This window comes from Marmota marmota, unplaced genomic scaffold (assembly GCF_001458135.2).
Source record: "Marmota marmota marmota unplaced genomic scaffold, marMar, whole genome shotgun sequence".
Taxonomy (NCBI): domain Eukaryota; kingdom Metazoa; phylum Chordata; class Mammalia; order Rodentia; family Sciuridae; genus Marmota; species Marmota marmota.
Window position 1 is genome coordinate 43,760,197 of NW_026000026.1, and position 25,539 is coordinate 43,785,735.

General features: G+C 42.9%; 1 protein-coding gene across 1 annotated transcript in view; it reads left to right on the top strand.

Moving 5' to 3' along the window:
* Slc24a3 (solute carrier family 24 member 3) overlaps positions 1-25,539 on the top strand; it is a 530,728-nt gene that overhangs the window by 364,709 nt on the left and 140,480 nt on the right. Inside the window, exons 4-6 of the mRNA XM_048811364.1 lie at positions 17,047-17,121; positions 22,987-23,071; positions 23,451-23,554. Coding sequence (XP_048667321.1) covers positions 17,047-17,121; positions 22,987-23,071; positions 23,451-23,554 — 264 coding nt within the window. The remainder of the gene's footprint in view (positions 1-17,046; positions 17,122-22,986; positions 23,072-23,450; positions 23,555-25,539) is intronic.

Below are 25,539 nucleotides of genomic sequence, written 5' to 3' on the forward strand. Positions count from 1 at the left end.
TTTTTTTTTTTTTTTTTTTTTTTTTTTTTTTTTTTTTTTTTTTTTTTGGTGTTAAATGTTTTGAGCTCTTTATATATCCTGGAGATCATTGCTCTATCTGAGGTGCGGGTAGCAAAGATTTTCTCCCATTCTGTAGGCTCCCTCTTTACTTTTTTGATTGTTTCCTTTGCTGTGAAGAAGCTTTTTAGTTTGATTCCATCCCTTTTCTTGATTTTTGATTTAAGTAATGCTTTCTTAATTGCCTGATGTAAGTGGATTTAAAGTCCCCAATTGATCACTAATGACAATGGAATTCCCTACAGGATCCATGATCTTTTCAATGAGTAGACTTTGTTTTCTTAAAAATACAGGTAACATAAATATGACTAATAGAATTGAATCAAATAATTTCTGCTTGGATGTCAACCATGTTTCTGTGGTTATGTAGATCAGAGAAAAATCTTATCATGACAAATAAATAAGATAATTTATTGAATGCAAGAGTCCAGTCTTTCTTGGAACACAAAGAAATTGGCCATGGCTCTGTCTTCTCCACTGGGGAAACTTCCCACAGATGTGAAACAGATGGACCCAGATTTAGACACCACCTGCTTCTCAGCTGTAATTAACATTGGATCCAGTTGGGTTTTACCATTGAGTTGGCCATCCCTGTTGACTGCTGGGGAATCTTAAACCTTGTGTTTGTTGGAATGTGAAGCTTAGGTTGGGTTTCTCTGGATGGGCAACTACTCTTAGGAGACAAAGGAAGAAAAGGAAATCAAGCTCTTGGTCAACCATTCCCCAGGCATCTGTACTAAGGGCCTCCCAGAAGTTGTCAAAGAAATAAGCCTGCTAATCTTTTCTTGTGATTTTTCTAAAGAAAAGGTATGAATGCCTCCCTAAGTCCATTTCTATCCAATCGGTCCCACTTTTCTAACCAATTGATTAAAATAACAATGATTCCCCAATGACAATATTATCTGGCACTTACTGAATACTCACAACAGCTATTGTACTAACAATTTTGCATATATTATCTAGTTTCAGAATAATATAAGGAAGGTATTATTTTTTCCCATTTTACAGATGAGAACACTAGAGCCTTAGGTTTAAATACCTTGCATCACTCACCAAGATGTGGACCCACGCTATCTGATTGGGCTTCATAAGCAGGTATCCTCACTGCCTCCATTGGCTTATTTACAATGGAGAGGAGCAGCAGTAATCAGCTAGCCAAATTCTTCCATTCCTATTTTATAAAGTGCAGAAAAGAAGTGCAAAATCTCAAAGATACCACTGTCTTCCAATCTCTTTATAACACTTATAACCTCAAGGGATTTATTTCTCTCGTGAGTTAGTATGTTCTACCACACATGCCTTTGGATAGCTCCTGAATTCTTATTTGCAACTGTGCTTCTTGCTTTTTTGGAGCCTTGAGGGAGGTAACTAAAAGCATAATTAAATTCTAGCTTGCTGTCTTACAGCCGCAACTTCTAACATTAGTGTCAGCATCTACAAACTGCAGCAAGAGTCAGCCCTATTCATTAATAACAACACCTCACATTGTTCCTGAAACAACAGAGAAGATTTTTAGAATAGTCCAAGAGCATCATTCTCTTGAGCCCTGGTTGCATTTTAAGGACACATACCAGGTGAACAGATTGTAAGGACATGCCTAGACCAGGAGTCATTGGGTACTAAGATGCCACAGTTCTGGACGACTCCTGAATTTCAAGCCAGCCTACATCAGCCAGAGGAGAAGGAGCCCATGTGCCCAGCCAAGCTAATTGTCTAACAAGAGAGGTTTTGAATCTCCTAGCTAAAAGTCCACAGTAATCATCTGGTAATTATTTTAATGGATTGTCACTGAAGTGTGAAGTTGGAAGTGCTGAAATAGGAAGCTTTGATCTGGCTTAGTTAATTGTACCAGACCTTAAGCAATAGGAAAATCAGAGCTTACATCCCATTCAAGTCTGTGGACTTTGTTCATTTATACACACAGACCCAGATGGAACCCCTACCCATGGTCATCCAGCTTATTAGCCTTTTACAACCCTCACAAGAAGGATCAGGCTAGACATTTCTGGGAGGAAATGTAGCTCATCACCCCTGATGCAAAATCAGATTCTCCTCTAGGAGCATGCCCTATGGAACTCGTTTGGTTCTGTTAATAGGACATGGTAAAGACACACAATTAAGGAGAAGGTTGTCATGACTTCCAACTATGTGTCCAAAGCTGGATTCAGAATGCCAGCCTTCTGGGGCACTCAACCATCACTATAATAAACTAGAAAGCTGATGACACTTGGATTTCCACATGACACAAGTCTTTACACAGCTGAAGACAAATAAATTGACCCTCTTCCCCTGAAGGAAACAGCCCCTTAACATAGAAATAAGAAGCCACTTCCCACTTTTTCTCCCACCCACCTACCTCTATCACATGTGTTCTGTTAAATTCTCACCTCATCCCATCCAACTGAATTGTTAAATGAAAAACATGTAAAATATTTACCAAGGTTAAATAAGATGTGTTTTACTCTCCAAATATTAAATATGAAAACTTTGAATTCACCCAAAATAAGCTGTCTTAGAAAAATACAAAAGAAACTTAAAAGAGAATAACAATCCAGAAAAATGGGAGGGGTTGTAGAATATTTTTCAGCATATTGACTATGTTTGCACCAGTGGAAATGAATTACTTAGCACCTTTATTTCTATATACATTTTTTTGTTAATAGAAGATTAGTTTTGTCCTCCTTCCTCCACTGAATAAGTGTTGAGTAAATATTTAAAGAATATGGGTTTGAAGAGGCGCCAGATTACGTGCCTGCCCTGGGTGCTCATGTCTCAGGCCTATTCTGGTTTTGGTTGCTTGCCCTTGATTCGCTTACAGTTCAGCTGTTTGATGTTATCTGGCATCTGTGGTGCCCAGCAGCTCCCAAAACGGTGACTGCAGAGAGAATAACAAGAAAATGACAGGAAGACAAGAATGCAAATTTCCTGATAACTTCAACCTGGTTGGTATCTTTCAAAGGAAATGTGCAGCAGCTTAGTGCTAATCCTGGCACAAAAATTCCTAGCCTATTGTGGTTTTCCTTGGAAAGGCTTAGCTCAAATTACTAGTAAAAAACTTGGGCAAGAAATAGGTCTCTTGGACTTGAAGCGAAGAGTTCTACTATCTTGCAGAGTGCTTTTTTTTTTGAAATTTCAAATCCTCCAGAAAAGTTAACTTTTAAAATAAGGAGAATACTTCCCTAGGGTAGAATTCATTATTCTCATTTTCTCAAGTGAGTCTGAAGAAGAAGACCTCAATGCTAGAAATAAGGCCACTAGTCAATCAGCCTTTGCACGGAATTTTAATAACTCCTAGACTATGCCACCTGGGTTTAGAGGGAAGGATGTGGGTGTCATCGAAAAAGTGGGAGAGAAAGAAAGGCAAGCAAGAATCCGAGAAAACTTGACAGGTCATGAGAAATCAGTGGGTATCATAAGCAAAATGAAATTAGAATTAGAACCACAAGCTCTGACTTGGACTGGAGTCAGACACATAGGGTTGGAGTCCAGTTTCTGCCTGTACTGGCTCTGTGACTCTGGGTGTATATTATCTCTGCATCCATCTTCTTGTTTGAAAAGGAAACGCAGCAACAGTGCCTACTTCATGATATATTCAAAAGGATCAAGTTTTAAAGTAGTTATAGGCCCACAGCTGATGTCTAACGAACATCATTTTTCATCACCACCACCATCATTATCTTTGTCATTATCACATCATCAAATCATCATTATCACCATCATCATTCTATCATAGTCACTGTGATCACCATCATCACCACCATCACCATCACCATCATCTTCACATCAGATCATCACAACCATGATCGTGAGGTTCATCTGGTAGAGCCTACAGAGATTCCTACTTAAGAACAGTTAATCCAGATTTATCATCTAAGTAGTTCAGCATGGCATATAAGACCGTCCCCAAACTGAACGTCACTTATGCCTCCGGCTCTGTCTCTGCTTCTTCACTCACAATCTACCCTCCAACAACAGTGAATAATTCATGGTGTTCAGCATAAGCCATATTAATTTAAGACACCATGCTTTTATTCATGCTGCTCCCTTGCTAGTTCTGTCCTGGATTCTTTGCTTGGATAATGACTGTTCATCTTTTCAGATGAAGTATAAGAATCAGCTCCTTCAGATAATCTTACCAAACTCTTCCCCTCAATAGCTCTATTCCCAGCATTAATATCAAGTGTTCTGGTTTCATATTCAGCAGACATGTTGGCATCCCATCAGATCCACAGGAATCTTCCTCACCAGTTTGGGTGCCTATCCAGCAGCTCTTGGGCGTGTTCTGGATCACCCTGGTGACCTTTAAAAAGCTACATTGAGCTACTGAGGCCACTTCACCAAGATACATTGAGAGTGGAAAGTTCCTAGGAATTTGCATTTTCTCAGGTGGTCTACAGCAAATGACTGATTCCTGTGCCTCAAGGAAAGACAGAGTCTCTGGTGTGATCTATATGCCCAGAGTTCTGTGCAGAACTGGGCTCAGGCTGGGGTGTCACCTGGCACCACACTGTTCTTTGGGTTCTTCTGCTTTTTTGACCTGTCTTCCTTGCTACTGTACTAGTCTCCCATGGCATATGGATTCTGATCTGGGAAAATCCAAAAACGTTGTGCTCTGGGCAATCAGGTAGTGGCTCAGACTGTCAGAAGACCAACTCCCTTTTCATACTAAATGTCCATGGAAATATATGGATGGGATAGATGCCGGGAAGATAGAGAGTTCTCCTTCCTCAGCACCTGGAGTTCACATAGACATTGAAGTCTTACAGCACTAGATTTGGATGAAGGATGACTCTGTAGATACTGTATACTTTTTGCTATTCTCTTCAAACCTCAGCTCTCTCACCTTCAACGTGGAAGATCTACAGGCCCAATTTCTGCATGTGGATGATCGTAAGGTAAAATGAGCAGATGCATGCCAAGCACCGGGCCCAGGGCCTGGTCCATTGACAGTGGCTTAAAAATTCATTCATTCATTCATTCATTCATTCATTCATTCAAGAAAATCCCAGAAACCGTGTCAAGCACTCTTCTAGGCCTGGGGATACAGAAGTGAACAAAACCGTCGTAAACTTCTGCTCTGTATATTCCCATTGTGGACATCTTCAGATTCATGGGTGCATCGTGGAGTCGCAGCTAAAATGGATTTGGGTCCCTTTTCTCACCCTTCCACTCCGGAGGCCCTCCTCTCCCCTGTGTGGCTCTGTTCTCCTTTCCCTCCTTCCTCATTCTTCCTAGTGGTCTTCTCTGCTGTACCCCTCCCCATTCTCTGCTCTTCAATGCCCTGCTCTGCACTCAGTCACTAAGGATGAGTTCCCAGGGTTTCTGTGCCTCTGGCTTCCAGTACAACCAATGAGAAGCAGGACAGGAGCAGAGAGGTTGGGCATTTCTTCCCAACTCCCTCCTGGTTATCCAGAGTCTGGCAGCAGCTGCTTCCCTTCTTCCTCTCGGATTCCAGATCTTCTGAGAAGTTCTTTCCCCACGATCACCACCCTGGCTACAGCAACTCCATTCCCACAAACAGATCACGGCTTCCTACTCTTACAAGGATCTAGGTGCCTTTTGTTGGCTCCCCTAACTCTGAATGTACGGCTTCAAATAAGCCCTTTGTTAAATTGTCTTCAGTCAGAAAAGTTATCTTTGGTCAGACTCTTTTGAGTTGGCTTCGTTTCTTGCCTGACCCTGTCAAACATACCAGCCTCCTTCTCCCACTATCCTGCATTTGACCACCCTCAAGTTGTCCTACTAGGGCCCTATAGATGGGAACACTTGAGGATTCCCTCTGACTGTGTTCCCTTGGGCCACCTGATTCAGAACCTTCATGTGGTGCTAGTTGGAAATGCAGACCCCTTTACCAAGACCCCTTTACCACAGCCCAGACCCGCTAATTAGATCCTCTAGCAGTGATGCTAGGGAGTTCCCATTTTGTATGCATTCCGGGTCACTCTGGTACTGTGTTATTCAGGGTTACATCGCTGTGGCCAATGTACCCAACAAGAACAACCAAGAGGAGGAAAAGTTTACTTTGGCTCATGGTTTCAGAAGTTCAGTCCAGGGTCGGCCGACTCCACAGCTCTGGGTCTGAAATGAGGCAGAACATCACAGCAGAAGGGCACGCAGAGGAAAGCTGCCCAGTTAAGGACAGACAGAAAGCAGACAGAGCTGGGTGTCAGGAGCTGTGGATAATATGAGCCCTGCCTTCTCCAGCCACACCCTACCTTCCTACAGTCACCACACATTAATCCATTCAAATTATCAATCCATCAAATAGATCAATCCATCGATTAGGTCATAATTCTGATCATTTCATCTCTAAAAATTCCTGCATTGTCTCATGCATGAGCTTTTGGGGACACCTCATATCCAAACCATAACAGGTACATATTAAAGTACACGGTGATACAGTAACATTTGTGATCACTTGTTAATTCATTTGATAGAAGATCTAGCATCTACTATCTAGCATATAACTACCTATTTTTGCAGTAGTGGTAAGTGTAGATAATAGTTCAAGGTCTTGGCAACACCACTGGTGTGATATGAAAGATCCGTGATTTCCATGGAGGACATAATCCCAGAACCTGACAAACTTAGTATGACTTATTGCCTATATTCATTGAGAAAGGAAATGCTGAATTTGAATTAGAAGTTAGGGAGAACAACGGCTCATTAGGGTGAATATAGCTAACAATAATGCTTTGTACATCTCAAAATAGCTGGAAGAGAGGATTTTGAATATTTAAAGAAATGATAAATGTTTACGATGATAGATATCATCCTGAGGTGATAATTACCCACCACGTATATGAATCAAACATTACATTGAGCCTGGGGATGCAGCTCAGTATCAGAGAGCTTGCCTAACAGCACTGCATTCCATCTCCACCACTGCAAAAAAAACAAGCAAATAAAACACACCACATTGTACCTCATAAATATGCACAAATTTGTCAATCAGAACTAGCAATTTTAGAAATGCAAATTAACACTACAGAGATTTCATCTCACCCCATTCAGAATGGCAAGTATCAAGAATTAAGAAACAACAAATGTTGGTGAGGATGTAGGGGGGAAAGGTACACTTATACATTCCTGGTGGGACTGCAAATTGGTGTAACCACTTTGGAAAACAGTATGGAGATTCCTCAAAAAACTAGAAATGGAACCACCATTTAACCCTAGGAATGGAACCACCATTTGATTCAGTTATCCACCTTCTCAGCATATATCCAAAGGACTTAAAATCAACATACAACCACATCAATGTTTATAGCAGCTCAATTCACTGTAGCTAAGCTATGGAGCCAACATAAATGCCCTGCAACAGATGAATGGATAAAGAAAATGTGAGACACACACACACACACACACACACACAATGGAATGTTACTCAGCCATAAAGAAGAATAAAATTATGGCATTTGCCAATAAATGAATGGAACTGGACACTATCATGCTAAGTGAAATAAGCCAACCCCTAAAACCCAAAGGCCAGTGCTCTCTCTGATATGCAGATGCTGACTCATGATAGGGGGTGGAGAGGGAGGAGTTTAGGTTCACCTTTTTGGGCAGGGGGTTATGGGGGGAAGGGCAGAGGGGTGAGAAAAATAGTAGAATTAATCAGAGATGACTTTCCTGTGTTCTTATATGAATATTTGGCCTCTGTAATTCCATATCATCTATGACTACAAAAATGGGAAGTTATAGTACACGTATGTATGATATGTCAAAACACATTCTACTGTCATGTGTAACTAAAAAGAATAAATAAAAAAATTTTGAAAAAAGAAAATGTGGTATAGATACATAATGGAATATTACTCAGCCATTAAAAAAAAACAATGGCTTGATGACATATGACATTTGCTTGTAAATAGATGGATCTGGAAACTATCAATATTAAGTGAAATAAGCCAACTCCAAAAACCAAAGGTGGAATGTTTTCTCTTGTATGTGGATGCTAAGACACAACAAAGGGAGGGAGCAGAAGTTCAGGGATTAGACAAAGGGGAATGAAGGGAAGGGACAGGGGGTGGACATAGAAAAGACAGTGGAATGAACCTGACATTACTTTTCTATGTACATATATGAATACACCACAGTGAATCTCCACATCATGTATATCCACAAGACTGGGATCCTAATTAGAATAAGACATACTCCATGTTTGTATAAATACGTCCAAATAAACTCTACTATCATGTATAACTAAAAAGAACAAACAAAAACATTTAAAATTTTTAAAAATTAATAATAGAAAATCAGTTAATGAGAACAAAAGTGTAATTAATCCTTATCCAAACCAACAAGGTTCTAAATTCTAAGAGCTCCTTGGGAGTTGGAGCTTACGAATCCAACTTAAGAGCCCCCATCTTAAAGTAGGTCTCCGCAAAAAGGGATTGGAAGTCTGGCAGAGGTGAGAGGAGCAGATTCCCCTCAAAGAGAAGGAAGACAGTCCTCTTTCAGACGTGCCCTGTGGCCTGGTGGTCGGGAGAGCCCACTGAAGAGGTGGGTCCCGTGGGTTGGAATCCTTCCTTTGCCTCTTGCTATGTGGCATACATCAAGTTCCTGAACTTCCCTGTGCCTCTGTCTCCATTTGACACCCAGCGTCCTCTCCTGCAGATTGTGAGAGTAAATAGAGAGAGCGTGTACCTGCCCCACAGGTGTTCCCTGCAGGCCACGTCAGCCTCAGCCTCAGCCTCAGCCCAGGCAGCCCAAACCTTGTTCTCAGAGCCTCCTTCAGGAGATATCAAAGGAAAACAGCCTGAAAGACTCAATGACTTCCTTAAGGACATAGGAGCCAATAGTTCAGGAAGTGGACAGTGTGAAAATGTCACCTGGAGTCAGAAAAGGAGAGAAGGGGGAAGAAACAAGAATGCAAGGGGGCATCTGGGATCCTCATCCTCTACTAAAACATCTCCTTGGAGAGGGCAAGTCTGTTATTCCCAAGGCTCCAAAATAACGGCTCCCAATACGGAGACCTCCAAGAACACTGAACAGCTGTCCCACACCTGGGCATCGTTTTTTTTTTATTTTTATTTTTCCTTTTTTTGCAGTGCTGAGTACAGAACTAGAGTCTCCTGAAAGCTTGGCAAATGCTCTACCACTCAAACTACACCCCAGCCCACACCTAGGCACCTCGAAACTCCTTTAAAGTAAAATAATTATAGGATTTGTGCTAATGGAGCAGGTACATTCACATTACCCCTTTCTTTAAACTTTGAGTACTTGCAAGATCAACTTTTTCACAATGCCAACAGATAAAATGACCACAGGGTGGGGCTTAGTAGAGAGTCCCCTAGACTTTAGGAAGACAGTCATTTCTGGGAGTGACCCCTCTTGTTTTCAAATCGTATTTCATCCACCTCCACAATCCTCCTTAACTCACTTCTTCTTATTTTAATTTTGGCTCAACCAGAAACAGATCCGGAGACAACAGTGTGAATGTATGTGGTTATTTGAGAGGTAGATAGAAATACAGGAGTAGAAAGTGAAGGATGGATGGAAGGATGCTCATGAAAGAAGCTCTTGGACAACACTTTGGACACTTGAAGTTTAGTCCAGTTAGGAAACCCTGGGAGTCCACCTAGAGCTACCCCACCCAGAGAGGGAGGGAGCTGGGGTACTGGTACACTAGTTCCACCAGACATTGGTTGCGGGCTCCCGACACAGAGTTAGCTGCCCAGTGTTCTCTGACTATCCTGCGAGATGAAACCAAAGTCTTCAAAGAACTTGAGGCAGATTCTGACTTTTGAAAAGTCCGTGGAACTCAATAAGACCTGAAGAACGTGGTGGTACAGAGGAGAGATGCCAATGGCAATCCGCTACATTCGTCTTCCCAGCCATTCTCTTCCCCCAGTGCTCGTTGGGACACCTTGTTCTGGGATGTGAGGCTCCACTTGTCCCTCCGTAGTGACTGCAGTCAATGTGTTTCCAGAAGAATAAAATCCATAGTGGTAGCAGAACCCAGGAGCAGGCATATGATCCATTTCCCTGAGGCCTCCTCGGGCCATGAGATACAGAGACTGTAATGGGAGAAGGTGCTTTTCAAAGAAATCACTTTTATTTTTCCAAGCCTAATCATGTGATCGCTTGAAGCTATGAAAAAAGAGGAGGAAAAGAAACCTCTATTATCTTATTATTCAAACCCTGTTCCTTGAGAGATTTAGAACAATTTCCACTCAGGCCAGAGTTCTAAAGATCTTCCCTAGGAATTGTTTCTTCAACATTACCTTCGTTGAAATTAAAGACAGAGGCAGGAGTGCAGATGATGTAGTAAAAAGAAATCATCTGTGAAAACGACTGACTGTGGAGGCCACGTAAAACAGCAGGGTTAAAGTGCCACTCAAACGCATCTGCCTTCACCATTCAGAAGCACTTATATATGGACAGTTCAGCTACTGCCTGTTCACCTCCATTAACTCACGGACCACAGTGATTTCTAGTTACCCTAGGTAACCGTAGCCAAACTTCTCCAGATTTATTAGTCCCAATCAACCTTTGAAATTGCCTGATGAGATAGTATTTATCTTTTAAAATCTCGGTTCAATAGCTACCTCTTCTGTGAAGATTTCTCCAACCATCTACACTACGCTTGCCCAGCCAGATCTTTTACGCCCCATATGGAGTAGAGAGGCACGTGACTGCAAGTACATACTAATAGTGAGTGAAATAACACGTTCCTTTGCTCACATAATAAGAAGTATGGAAGGAGATGGTTTGAGACCTTAGTTCAGATGGAGAATGGTGTCCTCAAGTCTTGGCTACCTTTAGCATGTTAATATGTACCCTCATTTTTGTTGTTTCGTGGTCATACAATGGCTGTTACCATTCCAGACATCCTATCAAAATCAAAGGCAGGAAGAAAGGATGACTTTAGTTTGATTTGTGCCTTATTTTCATTGGACAAAATTGTGCCATATGGTCATGGTTAGTCCCAAGAGAAGTGAAAAACCTGAGGATGTTGTTACTCAGAACAACATTAGGGTCATGTTTGCAAGATAAATGAGTGAATGGCTAATGAATAGGTAACCAGCCGTTTCTGCCATGTTGTAGAGCTCTGTCCTAGGATTTTCACACTCTAAGTTAAGGGGAGCCACTTATCTTGGGTCCTCGCAACTGGACCTCAAGTCATTCCCACCAACCTGCTTGCCTCTGGCTTTGAGTTGATGCTCCACCCTTCATTGTGGAATTAATACACAAGTAACTCTTCAAATCCTAAGGTGTGTCTTCCTCAGAAAAGGATCATCTTTTTCTTTGGTGGCCTGTGGATGGTGTATACTTTAAACACATAAACATGATTTCAACTGAGGTCCTGGCTGCCCTTGGAAGTTCAAATTTGTCATCTTGTGTCTTAGGAATTTTTCAAGTCCACTCTCTTGGGAGATACTAATGATTGTTGTTTTCACTGTAGCTCTTTTGGCTATTTTGGCTTCCCCTCTTATGTGTGTCTCAAAGGACACAATCAACATATTGCCACAGTAGTGCTGTGCAGCAGATGACCTCACAACCTCAAGGGCACACAGCAACAAACAACTGCTTGGCTGTCTTTGGGTTTTGCTTAGCTGATGAACTTGGGCTGGGCTGGGCCAGTCTCAGCTGGGATCCTGCTGAAAGGTGAGCTACTCGTCAACTGATCTCTGACAGCCTCAGCTGGGGCAACTGGAGTGACTGGTCTCTTCCACATGCCTCCTCTTCTGCAGCAGGCTAGTCTGGGCATATCCCCATGACATTGTTGCTGTTGAAACAGTGACTGTGTGTGAGATGCTCAGCTTCGTCCCAGCTCCCTGCCCATTTGTTTCCATGTACTTCTCACCAGAGCCTTGTAAGCTAACTGGAGAACAGGACCTGAAGAGTCTCATGATGAAAGCTCAATGAGATAAGATGAGTTGCTCATAGTCACACAGCTTGGAGGTGTCAAGTCTAGGACTTGATGTGAAATCCTCCACCTATCCTGGGCTTCCTGCAAGGCCCCAGGCTACATCTCTTTTAGCAGCTGTTTGTGCCCTGTCAATGCTATTTAACGTTTCTTTGGACACCAGCTACTCCATGATTACCACTGTCCTTGGGATCTATTCATTCCATATAAATCATTCTGTACAAGCCCATCCTGAGACAGGGTGGGTATGCATGCAAAGGACCCCGTTGCTGACCTTTGAAGGAAGGAAGGCCAGATACACAAATATCAAACATGGCTCATGCTCCAGGCTGCACATGATCAAGGTCAAAGTACAGGTTTCCACACAGAGGGTTTCGACAAGTTTCCATGGAAGAGAAGCCCCTGTGGTCCTAAACCTCAGCTAAAATTCCAAAAGAACCACTCTCTCTCTCTCCCTCGACATCCCTCACTCGTCATTTCCAGAACAGGTCCCAAGCACTGACTTGTTCTGGTGGCTGCAGCCAGTCTGGGGGCTCACATTCCACAGTGAACTCGAACACATTTGTGCTGCCCCAGGATATGGGGACAGATCAAACTTTTTGAGACTTCAAAGCTGTCTTGTATTCTGTGGTGCACCTTGTAAAAATAATAACATTAGTAAAGAACATCAGTGGTCCTAACAAACAGCCCCCAAAAGTGGATGGCTGGGATTCTAAAACTGCTCCTCCCTCTGTGTGTTTGGAGAAGCCAGCTTACCAACAGGTGAGCTGAAAAACAAAAAGTCATGAATCAGAAATGGCCTTGTAGTCCAGGCACGGTGGCACATGCCCATGATCCCAGCTACTTAGGAGGCTGAGGAAGGAGAATCCCAAGTTCAAGACCAGCTTGGGTAACTTGGATTCAGAGTAAAAGTTTTTAAAAGGTCCAGGGGGGGCAGCGTCATGACAGAGCACTTACCTGGCAAACATGAGGCCCTGGGTTCAATCCCCGGTATTGCAGAAAGAAAGGAAGGAAGGGAAGAAGAGAAGGAGGCAGAAAGGAAGGGAGGGAAGGGAGGGAAAATGAAAGAAATGACCACTGTAGGGAGAGACAGCTGGATAGCTGAGCTCTGTAGGGAGGCTTGGGAGAGTCCTGTGGTCAAATCTAATCACTGCCATTTGCTGGCCAGGTGTCCCAGGGCAAATTGTTAAGCTCTCTTGAGTCATCTGAGAAATGGGGCCCTTTCTCCCACAGAAACTGAAAGAATTAAATAAGATAGGCCTCATAAAGGATAGTATTTTATAAGCTTATGTAAAGGTTCCTTAATGTGTACCTAGACAATTTGAAAAAGAGATTTTGCATACTGTTTTATAAAATTTTCTGTTTAGCAGTGTATTGTGAATGCACCATGTGATCCTTACTTGGATCATGCCTAGAATTTCTGGCTCAACAAGCTGTGGCACATATTATTTATTAATATCATTATCATCAATGATATTATTATGTCCTTTGGAAATAAAGGAATAGTCAAATGAATCTGAAATTGCCTTACTCTTTTAAAAATATTTTTGCCTGTTGCCCTGATAGTACCACCAATGTCGTACTTCCTGGAGGTACCCTGAATCTTGAATTCGAACCTTGTACCTTTGTTTTATTGCTTTGTTCAGTTTGCTTATGCATGCTTTTCCAGCGGGAATCTCTTTTTGAGGGGTCGTGGGTGGACATGGCAAACTTTTATAGCAAGGGGGTTCTATAACCACAGTGGCAGGCATACCCTCAGATGCCCAGAAGAGACCAGCTGCTGACAAGGAGCCCCTATGCCTTGCAGGTCCCTTGGACTCCCCTGAAGTTCTTTGTTACAGGGTGTCTGATTGACAGTGGGTGTCCCCTCCTCACCTTGCCTGTGCATGGAAACCATTGTGATGCCCCTTAGCCGGCATCCTTAAAAGCACTGAAAACCTGGCAGATCTGAGCATTGATATTACTGTGTGTTAGACAGAGCTTCTTGCCCTGAAACAAGATCGATACTTAATATGGGGACATATTCTTACTGAGATGGTTTATGGACTTCTAAGCAGGGTTGGCTATTCAGTGAGTTGAATATGTCAGCGATAGACAGCTTATTTAGGTCTTGGCTAATCCACAGATGTGCAGTTCTGTATTTCAATTACTGAATTTGGATGTCCTTTCAAGGATAATGTTAAAACCTGTGTATCATTGGATCAGCCAAGTCACACAGCAAAAGAGCGTTTGAGGCCATTGTAATTCGGGAATGTATCATCTAGCTTATCCCCAAGGCTGTAAAATACAGCATTAATTATTTTTAAATTGACATCTTCAAAACACCCCACAGGCAAATAATTTTGTACAGATTGAGTATATCAATCAATAAAAAGATATTTTTAAGATTTCTCCATATGCCAAGCCTCCCGGCTCCTCAGAGATTAGAGAAGTATAAAACATAGCTTTTACCTCTAAAATCTCCTATCACCTAGAAAAATCACACAAGAAATAAAAATTCAGCATGGAAAAATTAAAAAGTATAGACAGTGATTGTAAAATGTAGACAGATTCACACTAAGTGAGGGTGGCTGTTATTTTGATTGATGGCCTTACAAACTTGTATGCAAATAAATATACTTGTGTGTGTGTGTGTGTGTGTGTGTACTTAGACAATTTGAAAAAGAGATTTTGCATACTGTTTTATAAAATTTTCTGTTTAGCAGTGTATTGTGAATGCATGTCCTTATCTCTTAATGTGGATTTACATAATCCCTTTTAATAGTATTTCATTGGATAAGGAATAATAGTTTATATAACCCATCTCATTATGGTAAATTTCATTAGGTTTTGATAATTTATTATAGCAAGTTGTTTTGGAACGAATATGTCTTTTTGCATTTGTCTGATAGTTCCACAGAATCAAATGTTAAGGCTTATTTTAAAATCCGATGGAAAAGACCAAAATATACACTTGTGCAAAGAAAATAAGCTTATCCAAAGGAGGGCCAGCGGACTAGATTAGAGTATGACTGAGAGTCAAAAGGTTGCCATCATTTCACACAGGTTGCTACAGAACGTTTCATGAAAGACAATTGTGAGTGACAAAAACTCAAGAAAACTTAAGTATAAAAGGCATATTATTGGCTCATGAAATGAGAAAGTCCACTTTGGTTTCAGACTGAGTGTGTAGTGTACCTGTTCCATCTCTTGATTTGGTTTCTTACTGTGTGAGCTACTTTCTCAGATAACCTCTCTCTACATTTCAACTGTTTCTAGTAGTTTCAGATATAAAGGGTGTTTGTATCTCATGAGAGGAAAGACCTTCTCCCCCAACTTCTCTATTAATCCTTTTGTGGCCCTTTAAGCAGACCTCCTACATACGCCCACTGTGAGACAGGGAATGGGGTGTTCTGATGGCTAGCTGTGGTCATGTCCTATGCCCTGTGGTAAGGGTGGTCAGTAATGAAAAACACATCACTACTGAGGATTCTAGAACTTGAACCACATCCATTAAATGCTTTGGGCTGCAAGTAAGAGGAAAACTCCAAACTGACCTCAGTGATGATTATGGTATTTATGAAGTCCTGAGGCATGGAAGGCTCCACACTATGTGATCAATGACTCAGTGATGTCCTTAAGGGCTTAAGTGATTTCTGAGTCAGGGTCTACCTCATTCCAAGTCATTCAGTATGGCTACCAATGACAATTAGGGGCCCCAGATTCTTGTCCATAGCCAGCAGTACTATAAAGTACAACACAGACTTTCCTGTCATTGGATTGGGCCTGCTTAGGTCATGTGACCACCTCTGAACCAATAATCATCATCACTACACAGCAATTAGGAAACCATTATCTACCCTTGGATAAAAGGATGGAGTCACCTTCCACATAGAGCCTTGTGAAAATTTGATTAAAACGGGATCCCCTCAGGAAAGAGTGGGAGATGGATGCTGGGTGGTCAACCAACACTGGAATCCAAATAATATTTCCTTAATTAGTGAGTAAACACAGGGTTGGATAAGGTGGAGAAGCAATTTCTTGCCCAAAGGTAGAATTCTTCCTTCTTGGTCATAGATGACCAAGATATGGAAACACATTTATGAAGACTGTTCTTCAGGGACCAAGATAGTAAACAGGTTCAGTTGGAATTTTTTGTTTATCTATTTATGTCTTCATTCCACCTACATTTATTGAGCACCTACAATGAACCAGACCTGTGCCGACTTCTAGTTATATATCAATAATTGTGTTTTAGTTAGCTTTGCATTCTGTGACCAAAAGTCATGAAGAGAACAACTTAGAGGAGGATAAGTTTATTTTTGCTCACGATTTCAGAGGTTCAGTCCAGAGTCAGTTGACTCGATAGCTCTGGGCCCAAAGGGAGGCAGAACATCATGGTGGAAGGGCATGGCAAAGAAAGCAACTCAGAACATGTCAATAAGGAGCTGTGCTCACCAGGGACAAAATGAAAACCCCAAAGTCACACCCCCAATGACCCACCTCCTCCACCTACAACCCACCTGTCCAGTTTCCACCCAATTAATCCATATCAGTGGATTAATCCACTTATTAGGTTATATCTCTCACAATTTAAACTTTTTACCCACGAACATTCCTCATTGTCTCACACGTGAGTTTTTAGGGGGCACCTCATATTCAAACCATAACAATAAAATAAAGTTCATTCCTCCTGATCTTTTGGACAGGAAAACTGGCAACAGAAAAATTAATGTATAATATATCAAAAAGAAAGAAGGCAAGGTAATGGGGTAAAGAGAAATGGTAGAGGAGAGTTAGGTTGATATTTGAACAGGGACTTGAAGGACATCATGGAATGAGTCAATAGGGTTTTGTAGGGGAAGGGGGGTCTGAGCAGAGGAGAACAGCAGGTGCAAAGGCCCTGCAGTGGGCATGCATAGCAAGCTTGGAGAATGAAGACGTAGACAGGAAGAGAGTGGCAGCAATGAGGTCAGAGAAGCTGGGCCAAGTCACACAGGTTCTTGTGGGCATGGTAAAGACTTACTCTGAGTTAAGATCATGATAACAGAGAACATGACTGAAGCAGAAGGTAGCCGGACCCTCACCACTGGCTCTGCCTGACTGTAATGTAAACTCTTTCTCTTCTCTTCCAGGCCATGTACATGTTCTACGCGCTGGCCATTGTGTGTGATGACTTCTTCGTCCCCTCCTTGGAAAAGATCTGTGAGGTACATGCTTTGCATTCTCACTGCGTCTGATTGAGGCCTGGAAAGGGACCTGTGTCTGAGTATGTTCCAGCCTCCTTGCCCACCGGGAGTCTTAGATGCCAGGCATCCACTTGCTTGAGAAAGGACAGTAATAGCACAAAATCTTTTTAAAAAAATATTTTTTTAGTTGTAGTTGAACACAATATCTTTATTTTATTTGTTTATTTTTATGTGGTGCTGGGGATCGAACCCAGCGCCTTATACATGCTAGGCAAGCGCTCTACCACTGAGCCAAAGCCCCAGCCCCTAGCACAAAATCCTCATCAATCCACTGAGCGCTTCATGACACCAGTAGAAGGCTGGACTTTAACCCACATGGCCAACTTTCCTGCTCCATTTGGCCATAACAGATACAGTTGTCTCTTGGTGTCCATGGGGGTGGATCCCAGGACTCCCTGAGGATATCATAATCAATGGAGGCTCAAGTCCCTTGTGTAAAATGGTGCAGTATTTACAATGTATATATACATTCTCATATACTTTAAATCATCCCTAGATTAGATAAAATACCAATAAATTACAAATACTATGTAGACAATTGTTATACTGTGTTATTTAGGGAATAACTAGAAGACAAAAATCTGTACATGTACAGTACAGGCACAATTTCTTTCAAGTATTTTTCATCTATCATTGGTAGAGTTCATAAATTCAGAACCCTGGGATCTGGAGGGTCAGCTATACTTGTGGTCTGACCTGCCCCCATTTTCTTTTCCTCATTTAAATCCTGCTTTTCCTTTCTATCCCCTCCCCCACCCTCCTTTCCCTTATTTCCTTCTGCTGCTTTGGTGATCCATGGGGTCCTTGCAGGGTGAGAACCTGCCCTGTCAATCATCCTCCCTTACATATGTACAGAGATGCTCTGAGCATTGGCCTGAAAGGCACTGAGATGAAAGAATTGGGCACAGAGCTCAGGAAAATATCTCTGATAGAAATCATCACAGTGAACACCAGGCTGAACAGCAAGTCAAATGCCTTTCATCAAAAAAAAAAAATATTCAGCCTATCTAGAACTCTCTCATTCTCTTGCCTCTTTCATCCCTTTTTCTGTTCTGAAGTACAGTTTTCCTTTATCTGGAGGCTTTGCATTTTATTTATTTATTTTACCTATTTCAGATTCAGAATCTCAGTTTTCAGAAACGCTCCCTCTCAGACACTGCCCATCCAGAACTCCAGTTTCTTTATGCCATTCGTCCTCAAGGCTTGGGGTCCCCTCCCTTTCCTTCCTCCTCCCCACAGCATCTGATTCAGTAGGTCTTAGGAGATGAGGGAGAAGAGGACCAGGATTTGTATTTTTAATAAGTTCTCAGGTAATGCCAAGTCTGCTGGTCTGGAAAATACACTTAGAAAACCATTAACTTAAACAGCTTCTTCAACACCCTGGAAGTTTGTGAGTTCTTTGTGTGTATAAATAAGCAAATAATTATTCCACAGTAACCCTGCAGAGGTTGCAGAAGTGGGTTTCCTCTGTGCAGTGGCAATAGGATAAGGAAAGTGAAGTGGTGTCTGAGATGTAGGGTGCACAGTTATGAAAGTCCTTGGTACAGTGATTCAGCCCAGGGACAGGGTCACCTTATAACAAAGGGTTATTGTGACTGAAGTACAGTTGTCCCTCAATATCCATGGGAGTTTAGTTCTAGGATCTCCATAGATACCAAAATCCTTGGATGCTCAAATCCTTCATATAAAATGGCATGATATTTGCAGATAACCTACACACATCCTCCCATGTGCTTTAAGTCAACCCTAGATGACTTAAATACCTAATGTAACATAGACGCTATGTAAAAAGTTGTCATAACTTTATTGTTTGGGGAATAATGACTAAGGGGAAAGTCTGCATCTGTTTAGTATAATTGCAATATTAATGCCATATTTTTCCTGAATATTTTCCATCTGAGGTTGGTTGAATCTGTGGGATGTGGAACCCAGGACTCTGAGAATTGACTCTCCCAATGTTTGGGGTTTATTTTTTATGCAAAGCAAAATCACTCTGTCTCATTCCCATGCAACTTTCTTACTGTTAATAGCAAAGCTGTTATGATCTGTAAATATATATACAGTTGTCATCATGGGTTCAACTTAATTGAAGAAATCCATAGAACTTGCCAGCAAGAATGCACATGCCCTTATAGGGAGAAGCAATCAAAGAGCTGTCAAATGGCAGAAAAAGAGGGCAGAGGTGAGTTTTTTAAGGGAAAGGTTAAGATGGGAGGAAAAGGAAAGAAAATGTTTAATGAGGGGAAATTATTATTTTTCTTCAATCCTTGTTGGGCTGGAAACTGGATCAATTACTAAGTGAGTATGGTGTGAATGTGCTCATTGCCTCTTTAATCATTCCTCAAACGCTACCAGGTGAGTTAGGAACATAGAAGTCAGAGCTCAGAGACATTGAGCATCTTTCCCCAGGACTCACAGCTAGCTAGGGGTAGAGTCATGATCTGAACCCAAGGTGGCTTGAACTCCTTGGAGTCTTCATTCTTGTTGCCACTCAACTGCAGAGATGAGCTTATATCAGGCCATGGTTTGGTCAAGATTGACTCCAACTCCAGAGCCCATAGGCACCCAGGAGGGATGGGCACAGAAAAGGGACCCCTTTTCCAAGCTCTCCCTGCTCCCACCACCTAAGTCCATTATAACAAGATCAATATAAGATCAATATAACAAGAGAGGGTACATGTCTCCCAGAGAGACAGTGTGGCTCTGTGGACTTTAGACAACCTTAATTGTTCAGCAAACATCATGTCTGTGGGTTAGGGACAGAGTTACAGCTTTTCAGAGATCCCATGTTTACATCTTCTCAGAGAGCTGTGATCAGTTCTCTCTGGAGCTATATTTTCTTGCCAGATTAGGAACCACAGTGCTGGTCCATCCACAGTGGCCTAGGGGGCTTTCTGTGCCAGGCCTCTGTGTATTACCTTGGCTCTCCCTCATCTGCCTTGAGGAATGTGGTAGTGTGTCGTCAGTAGTTGCCCATAGACTAAAACTGAGAGTGGGGAGAGAAACTCAAAAAGATGTTGTTTGCAGCTTTTGTGAATATGACTTATGAAAGAAATTCATATTATTCAGTAAAGCAACAGCTGAGGGGTAGATTCTCCGTCTCAAATAGTTTTAAGTTGAAATCAGAAAAAAAAATGGAGGTTGAGGGAGACAAGGAATAGGAAAGAGAAGAGGATCCACATGATGATCTCACAAGCAAGTAGTGGGTCAGGCCTTGATGTTTGCAAAGTTCATGTCACCCTTATCACCTGCCTTTCCCCTTGTGTGGATTAGCAGTCCTTAGATTTTGGACATCCAAGAGGTTCATCATGGGACACATGAAGGTGTCCAGAGTGTTGAGTGATCCTATGTCCATGGGGGTAGATACTCAGCTGCACTGAGGAGGTAAAGAAGGAAAAGAGGCATTTCAAAGACAACTAAAGTGAGCAAAAGCCCGTGAGTTGAAGGACCCCAGCAGTGGCAGCCTTGGATCAAGCAGAGGAGAGAAGACAACATGGAATAAGGAGGGTGAGAAGGCTTTCAGGGCCAGGTTGAGGTTTCCAGGGACCTTCTGATCCTTGAGTGATGCCCTTGGGTCATGGGGCAGGGTCCATCCCATGTATTACAAACACTGAACTGGGCTCTGCCCAGGCCAAGTTCTATGCCTAAGGCTTCAGAAGTAACTGATGAGATCCAGCCTGGGCCTTGCCATCCCAGAGCTTACAGGACACATACAGGCTCCAGGATGATAAAGTCAGCCCCGTGTGTCTTCAGGTTTCATATCCAAGTATTCAAGTTCAGATGGAAAATATTCAAGAAAAATATTGCATCTGTGCTGAACATGTACAGACACACTTTCTTGTCATTATTCCCTAAATAATACAGTATAACAATTATTTACATAACATTTACATTGTGTTGGGAATTCTAAGCAACCCAGAGATGATTTACCGTAGGCTGGAGAATGTGTGTAGGCTATATGCAAATGCTGCTCTGATTTATATAAGGAACTTGGCAGCTGAGAATTTTAGTGTCCACAGGGGTTCCTGAAGCCAATCTTCCTGGATGCACAGAGGGCTGGGTGAAGTTGTGAATAATTGGACAGTGCAGAGAGAAAAGGGAGAGAGATGGATTCTGCCTGGAACACCAGGAAGAGCTTATGCTTGGAGGGCAGGTCTCATTGGCAAAGCATTTCAAGGAAAAAATATATGGTCAGAGAGAGTCTGAGCCACCAAACCAAGAGAGGGAGAACAGGGGCTTGAATCAGGTCAGAGGGAACCTGGCTGTCAGGCTGGGGTGTTAGAAATTATTCCATGCTCACAGGAGCCGGGGAAGACTTTCCATGACTTGGTTGTGGTATTTGGAAGTTCAGAGACAGGAAGACCCCTTGTGTGGTAATTCTAAGAGTCCAGTGAGATGTTGCCAGTACTAGAGTGAATTAGGGAAGAGAGAGTGAGAAATGGAAGAGCATGTGGAAGAAGAAACAAACGGACTGAAGGAAGGAAAGAGAGTAATAGGCTATGAACCCAAGCTTGGAAGGCTACAGCTAATGCCATCATGAGTCCCCCTGGAAAGAAACCACAGCACTGCAAGGCTTGTAGCTCATGGTAAGTCTGGGCAAGGCAAGCCACCCAGGGAGCCCAGGCTCTGAGTTAGGCTGCCTTCCTTAGTCTCCTGCCTCATTGCAACTGGAGTATTCAGGTATCCCTCACAGGCACAGCTTTCAGTGTTGAGGTTCCATCTTGGAGTCTCCTCAATACTCTGTATGTAGCTACTGAGTCCAGAGCGAAGGGACCTAGGGACCTAGGATGTCAGATAAAATTGTTTAACCAGGACTCCTGCTTCAGTCCATTGCGGATCCAGCAGGCAGTGGATCCACAACCTCCACCAAGGCCATGCTGCCCCTCTATGGCTGAGCAAGGAAATGCAGCCACTGGTGTATCTGGGAAGAAGGACGATGGCATTCCAGACTGGCACGTTTTTGCTGGAACTCCAGGACAGAACTGGCTACATTCTGCCAGCCAGGAGCTTACTTTCTGGATCATGAGAGAAGGCAGAAAAGATAAACAATCTCTAATGTGTATTTGTCTTGTCTTCTTGCAAATCACCTTTTGGTTTAACAGGCAGGGTGACCTGGAGAGTGTTGCATATACCTCAGCAGAGCAGATACCTCATCACCTTTCCCCATCTCAAGCCCCCACTCCTACTTTAACACCCAGGGTTTGAGGACTCCATCAAGGTTGGGGAGAGAGTTGCAGGAAGGTGACCTACACACACACACACACACACACACACACACACACACACACCTCAGCAGCCTCCTTTAAGCCTCAGAATGAAAGCTCACAAACTGGTGGCCATGAACCTTATTTTGCCCAAGATCATCAAAGCATTGTAAAAAAAAAAAATCAGGATATTTTGCATATAAATCTGGATTATTGGCCTCTATTTTAAAATCAAAATGTCTGGCAACACTGAGGGAACTGGCAATGCTGCTGTTAGGTTGGAGGCGAATGTCCCTCATTGCCTTGAGCCTGTCGTCCACTGTGACCCCACGCCACCCACTCCACACCTTCCTGTCATCAGCATGGCCCCTGGGGCACTTGGATTTGGGACCCCTCCTGTGAGGAGGATGCTAAGAGGAGTTTTGGTCCATCAAGGGGTCCAGCAGGAGTGATCCAACTCTGGGAGGATGGGAAGGAGGCTGAGTAGGACTGAACTCAGCCCCCAGGTTTCACTGAGGCCCTAGTCCTGGCCTTCTCGGGACCTGGGACCTCAGAGTCACAGTCACCTCTGTTCTCAGGTAGAATCCAAACTCACCTGTGCTTTGTCTTTGCTCCTCTGTAGCGCCTGCACCTCAGCGAAGATGTGGCAGGGGCCACATTTATGGCAGCAGGCAGCTCGGCCCCAGAGCTGTTCACGTCAGTCATAGGTAGGTGATTTCAGCTGAGAGGATTTCAGCTCTTTCCTATCTATCTGAGAAAAAAATGGAGAGGGGGCACTGGGGACAAATGGCCTAGGCCAGGGTTTTCTTTCCAGTGAAAGGAAATAAGAGTCCAGGGCCCCAAGCCGAATATCTACTTCCCAGCTATTTTATTTAAATGATGCTTTTGCCATGCATCAATGTGTCCCTGACCCAGGACCGATGCTCCTGTGGGATAGTCTCCACTCTGTATTCAGGAAGCTCCCTCCAACCCTTGGCTGTTTCCTACAGATCCTGAGAACAGTCTAGCAGTTATGAAAGGCCCCGGGTCCACCTTGGAATTCAACTGGGCCACCCCAAGCAGGCTGACATTGGATCTGTGTTTCAGGGGTCTTCATCACCAAGGGTGACGTAGGAGTTGGCACCATCGTGGGCTCAGCCGTGTTCAATATCCTGTGCATCATTGGCGTCTGTGGGCTCTTCGCAGGGCAGGTAAGACAGACAGCTCCTCATGATGAAGGAACAAAGCATCTGGAGAAGAGGAGGCAAAGTTGAGGCACAAGATGGTCCTTTTTGGCTCACAACTCACAATGCGGCCCAGCAGCAGACTTGGGCAGTGGTGATTGAGGGCCTCACACCTTAGGAGGCTGAACCTGTGGGAACTAGACACTGTCAAGCCATCCTTATTTAAATGTCTCCAGCAAAATGGGATTCAGAATCCCCAAGTCCACATAAATAATTAACCAGCCTGAAAGACGCAAGTCACAAATTTGAATGTGTCCCACTCGTTTTGATGGGTTACTGATCTGAACTAGAATGACTTCAAACAATTTTAGATCTGGTTTTGCTTGAGAGAAAATAAAATAAATGGGAGAGACAGAGGGCTGGAATATCATCTACCAAAAAACAGTTTAGGACACAGCTTTTCTTTTTATAGGGACAGAGAGGAGCATTTTATTTCCTTGTTTGCTTTAGCTAGATTTTGAGGTTCTGAGGGGCTTCACAGACCTCCCTTTTAGCTAAGGAGATTATCCCGCTGCTAGGGAATCATAAGGATCTGTTTCCTTTATGTACACTGGTGCCCATTTGGGGAATTTCTTAGAAGTCACCAAAATGTGAGGCTCCTGAGTGGTGATGGGCACAGTGTGTTGGAGCAGTACCAAAGGTGTGCAGATTTGTGACTCCACAGGGACTTTGTTCAGAAGAACTATAATCCTGAACTCCCTGCCCAAACACCCAAGGCTCAGTGTCTTCTAGGAAAAAAAAAAAAAGCAACTTCAAGAATTCCATTTGAGGAGGCTCCACTTATAAAATTGAGCAACCTGTTAATCCTAAGAGGCTAAGGAATGCACCTTCCAACCTTTTAATATACTCTTTACCAGGCTGTTCCATTTTTCAGCAGCCAGCTAGGGCACCCCATGCTGCCCATCTCTAACGCCTGACTCCAGTGTCTCCACCTTGTATATACTGCAGCACACCGTTGCTCTTGTATATGGCCCACTTTTATCACCACCATCTTTACATGGATGGATTTGTCCGGGATGCCTGGTGTATTAGTTACTCCTGAGTGATGGGCAAATGGGACCCTTTGATCTCATCAGGAATTAGCTCCAGGGCCCCCAAGTGCACAAATTCCTTCTAACAAGGGACTCCTGGACAGCTGTTCCTGTTCTTGATCATTGAGCTCTGCTCAACTCACCAGACAATGTTTTCTGTTTTCTCATCCTTTTGCTCAATAATATGTTGTCTTAGATTTTTCTGGACCCATATTACAGTGTTTTTAAATTCTCATACATATGTGGTTAACACCAAAAAAAAAAAAATGAGTCTCCATCATTGCCTTCACTGCCAGTCACTGTCCCCTGGCTGTCCTCTGCTTGGAGACCTCATTGCCTTCCAGAGATGAATAGTCACACCAGTAGAGTCTGTTGCTGTTAGCACTCTCTTAATTAGCATTGTCACTATTAGCAGTATGATTATTAGCCTGGCCGTTATTGGTGTTGTCATTAGTTCATTAGTCATTTGTACCTGGAGCTTAATTCAAAAGCAAGCCCAAAGGGGGAGAGATAATGTAAAGAAATGAGACAAATGACGGGGCGGTGTCTAGTCAGTGTCACAAAACTAATTACTTATGAAATAGCTTGAATTCACGTGGGTGCATAATTCTTCAGCAACTCAGTTCATCACCAGCTTGGTTGGAACACCTGCGTCAAGGGCATGTGGCTGCCTGCACGTCAGCAAATGCTGGTATCTGTCACTCTATCCCTCCAGAGGTCTTTGCTGGCTTATTCACAACCCCACACACTTGTGAGGAGAAATAACCAGAATCATTGTTCGAAGGAGCCCACACCATGATTCTGGGTGCCAGCCCTTTCTTCTGAATTTCCTCATCCTGTGCCTACTTGGAGATTTTCAAAGCCATCCAGTTCTCTCTTTTAGGGTTTTGTGAAATCCCTAAACACTTTTCAGAGGAAGCA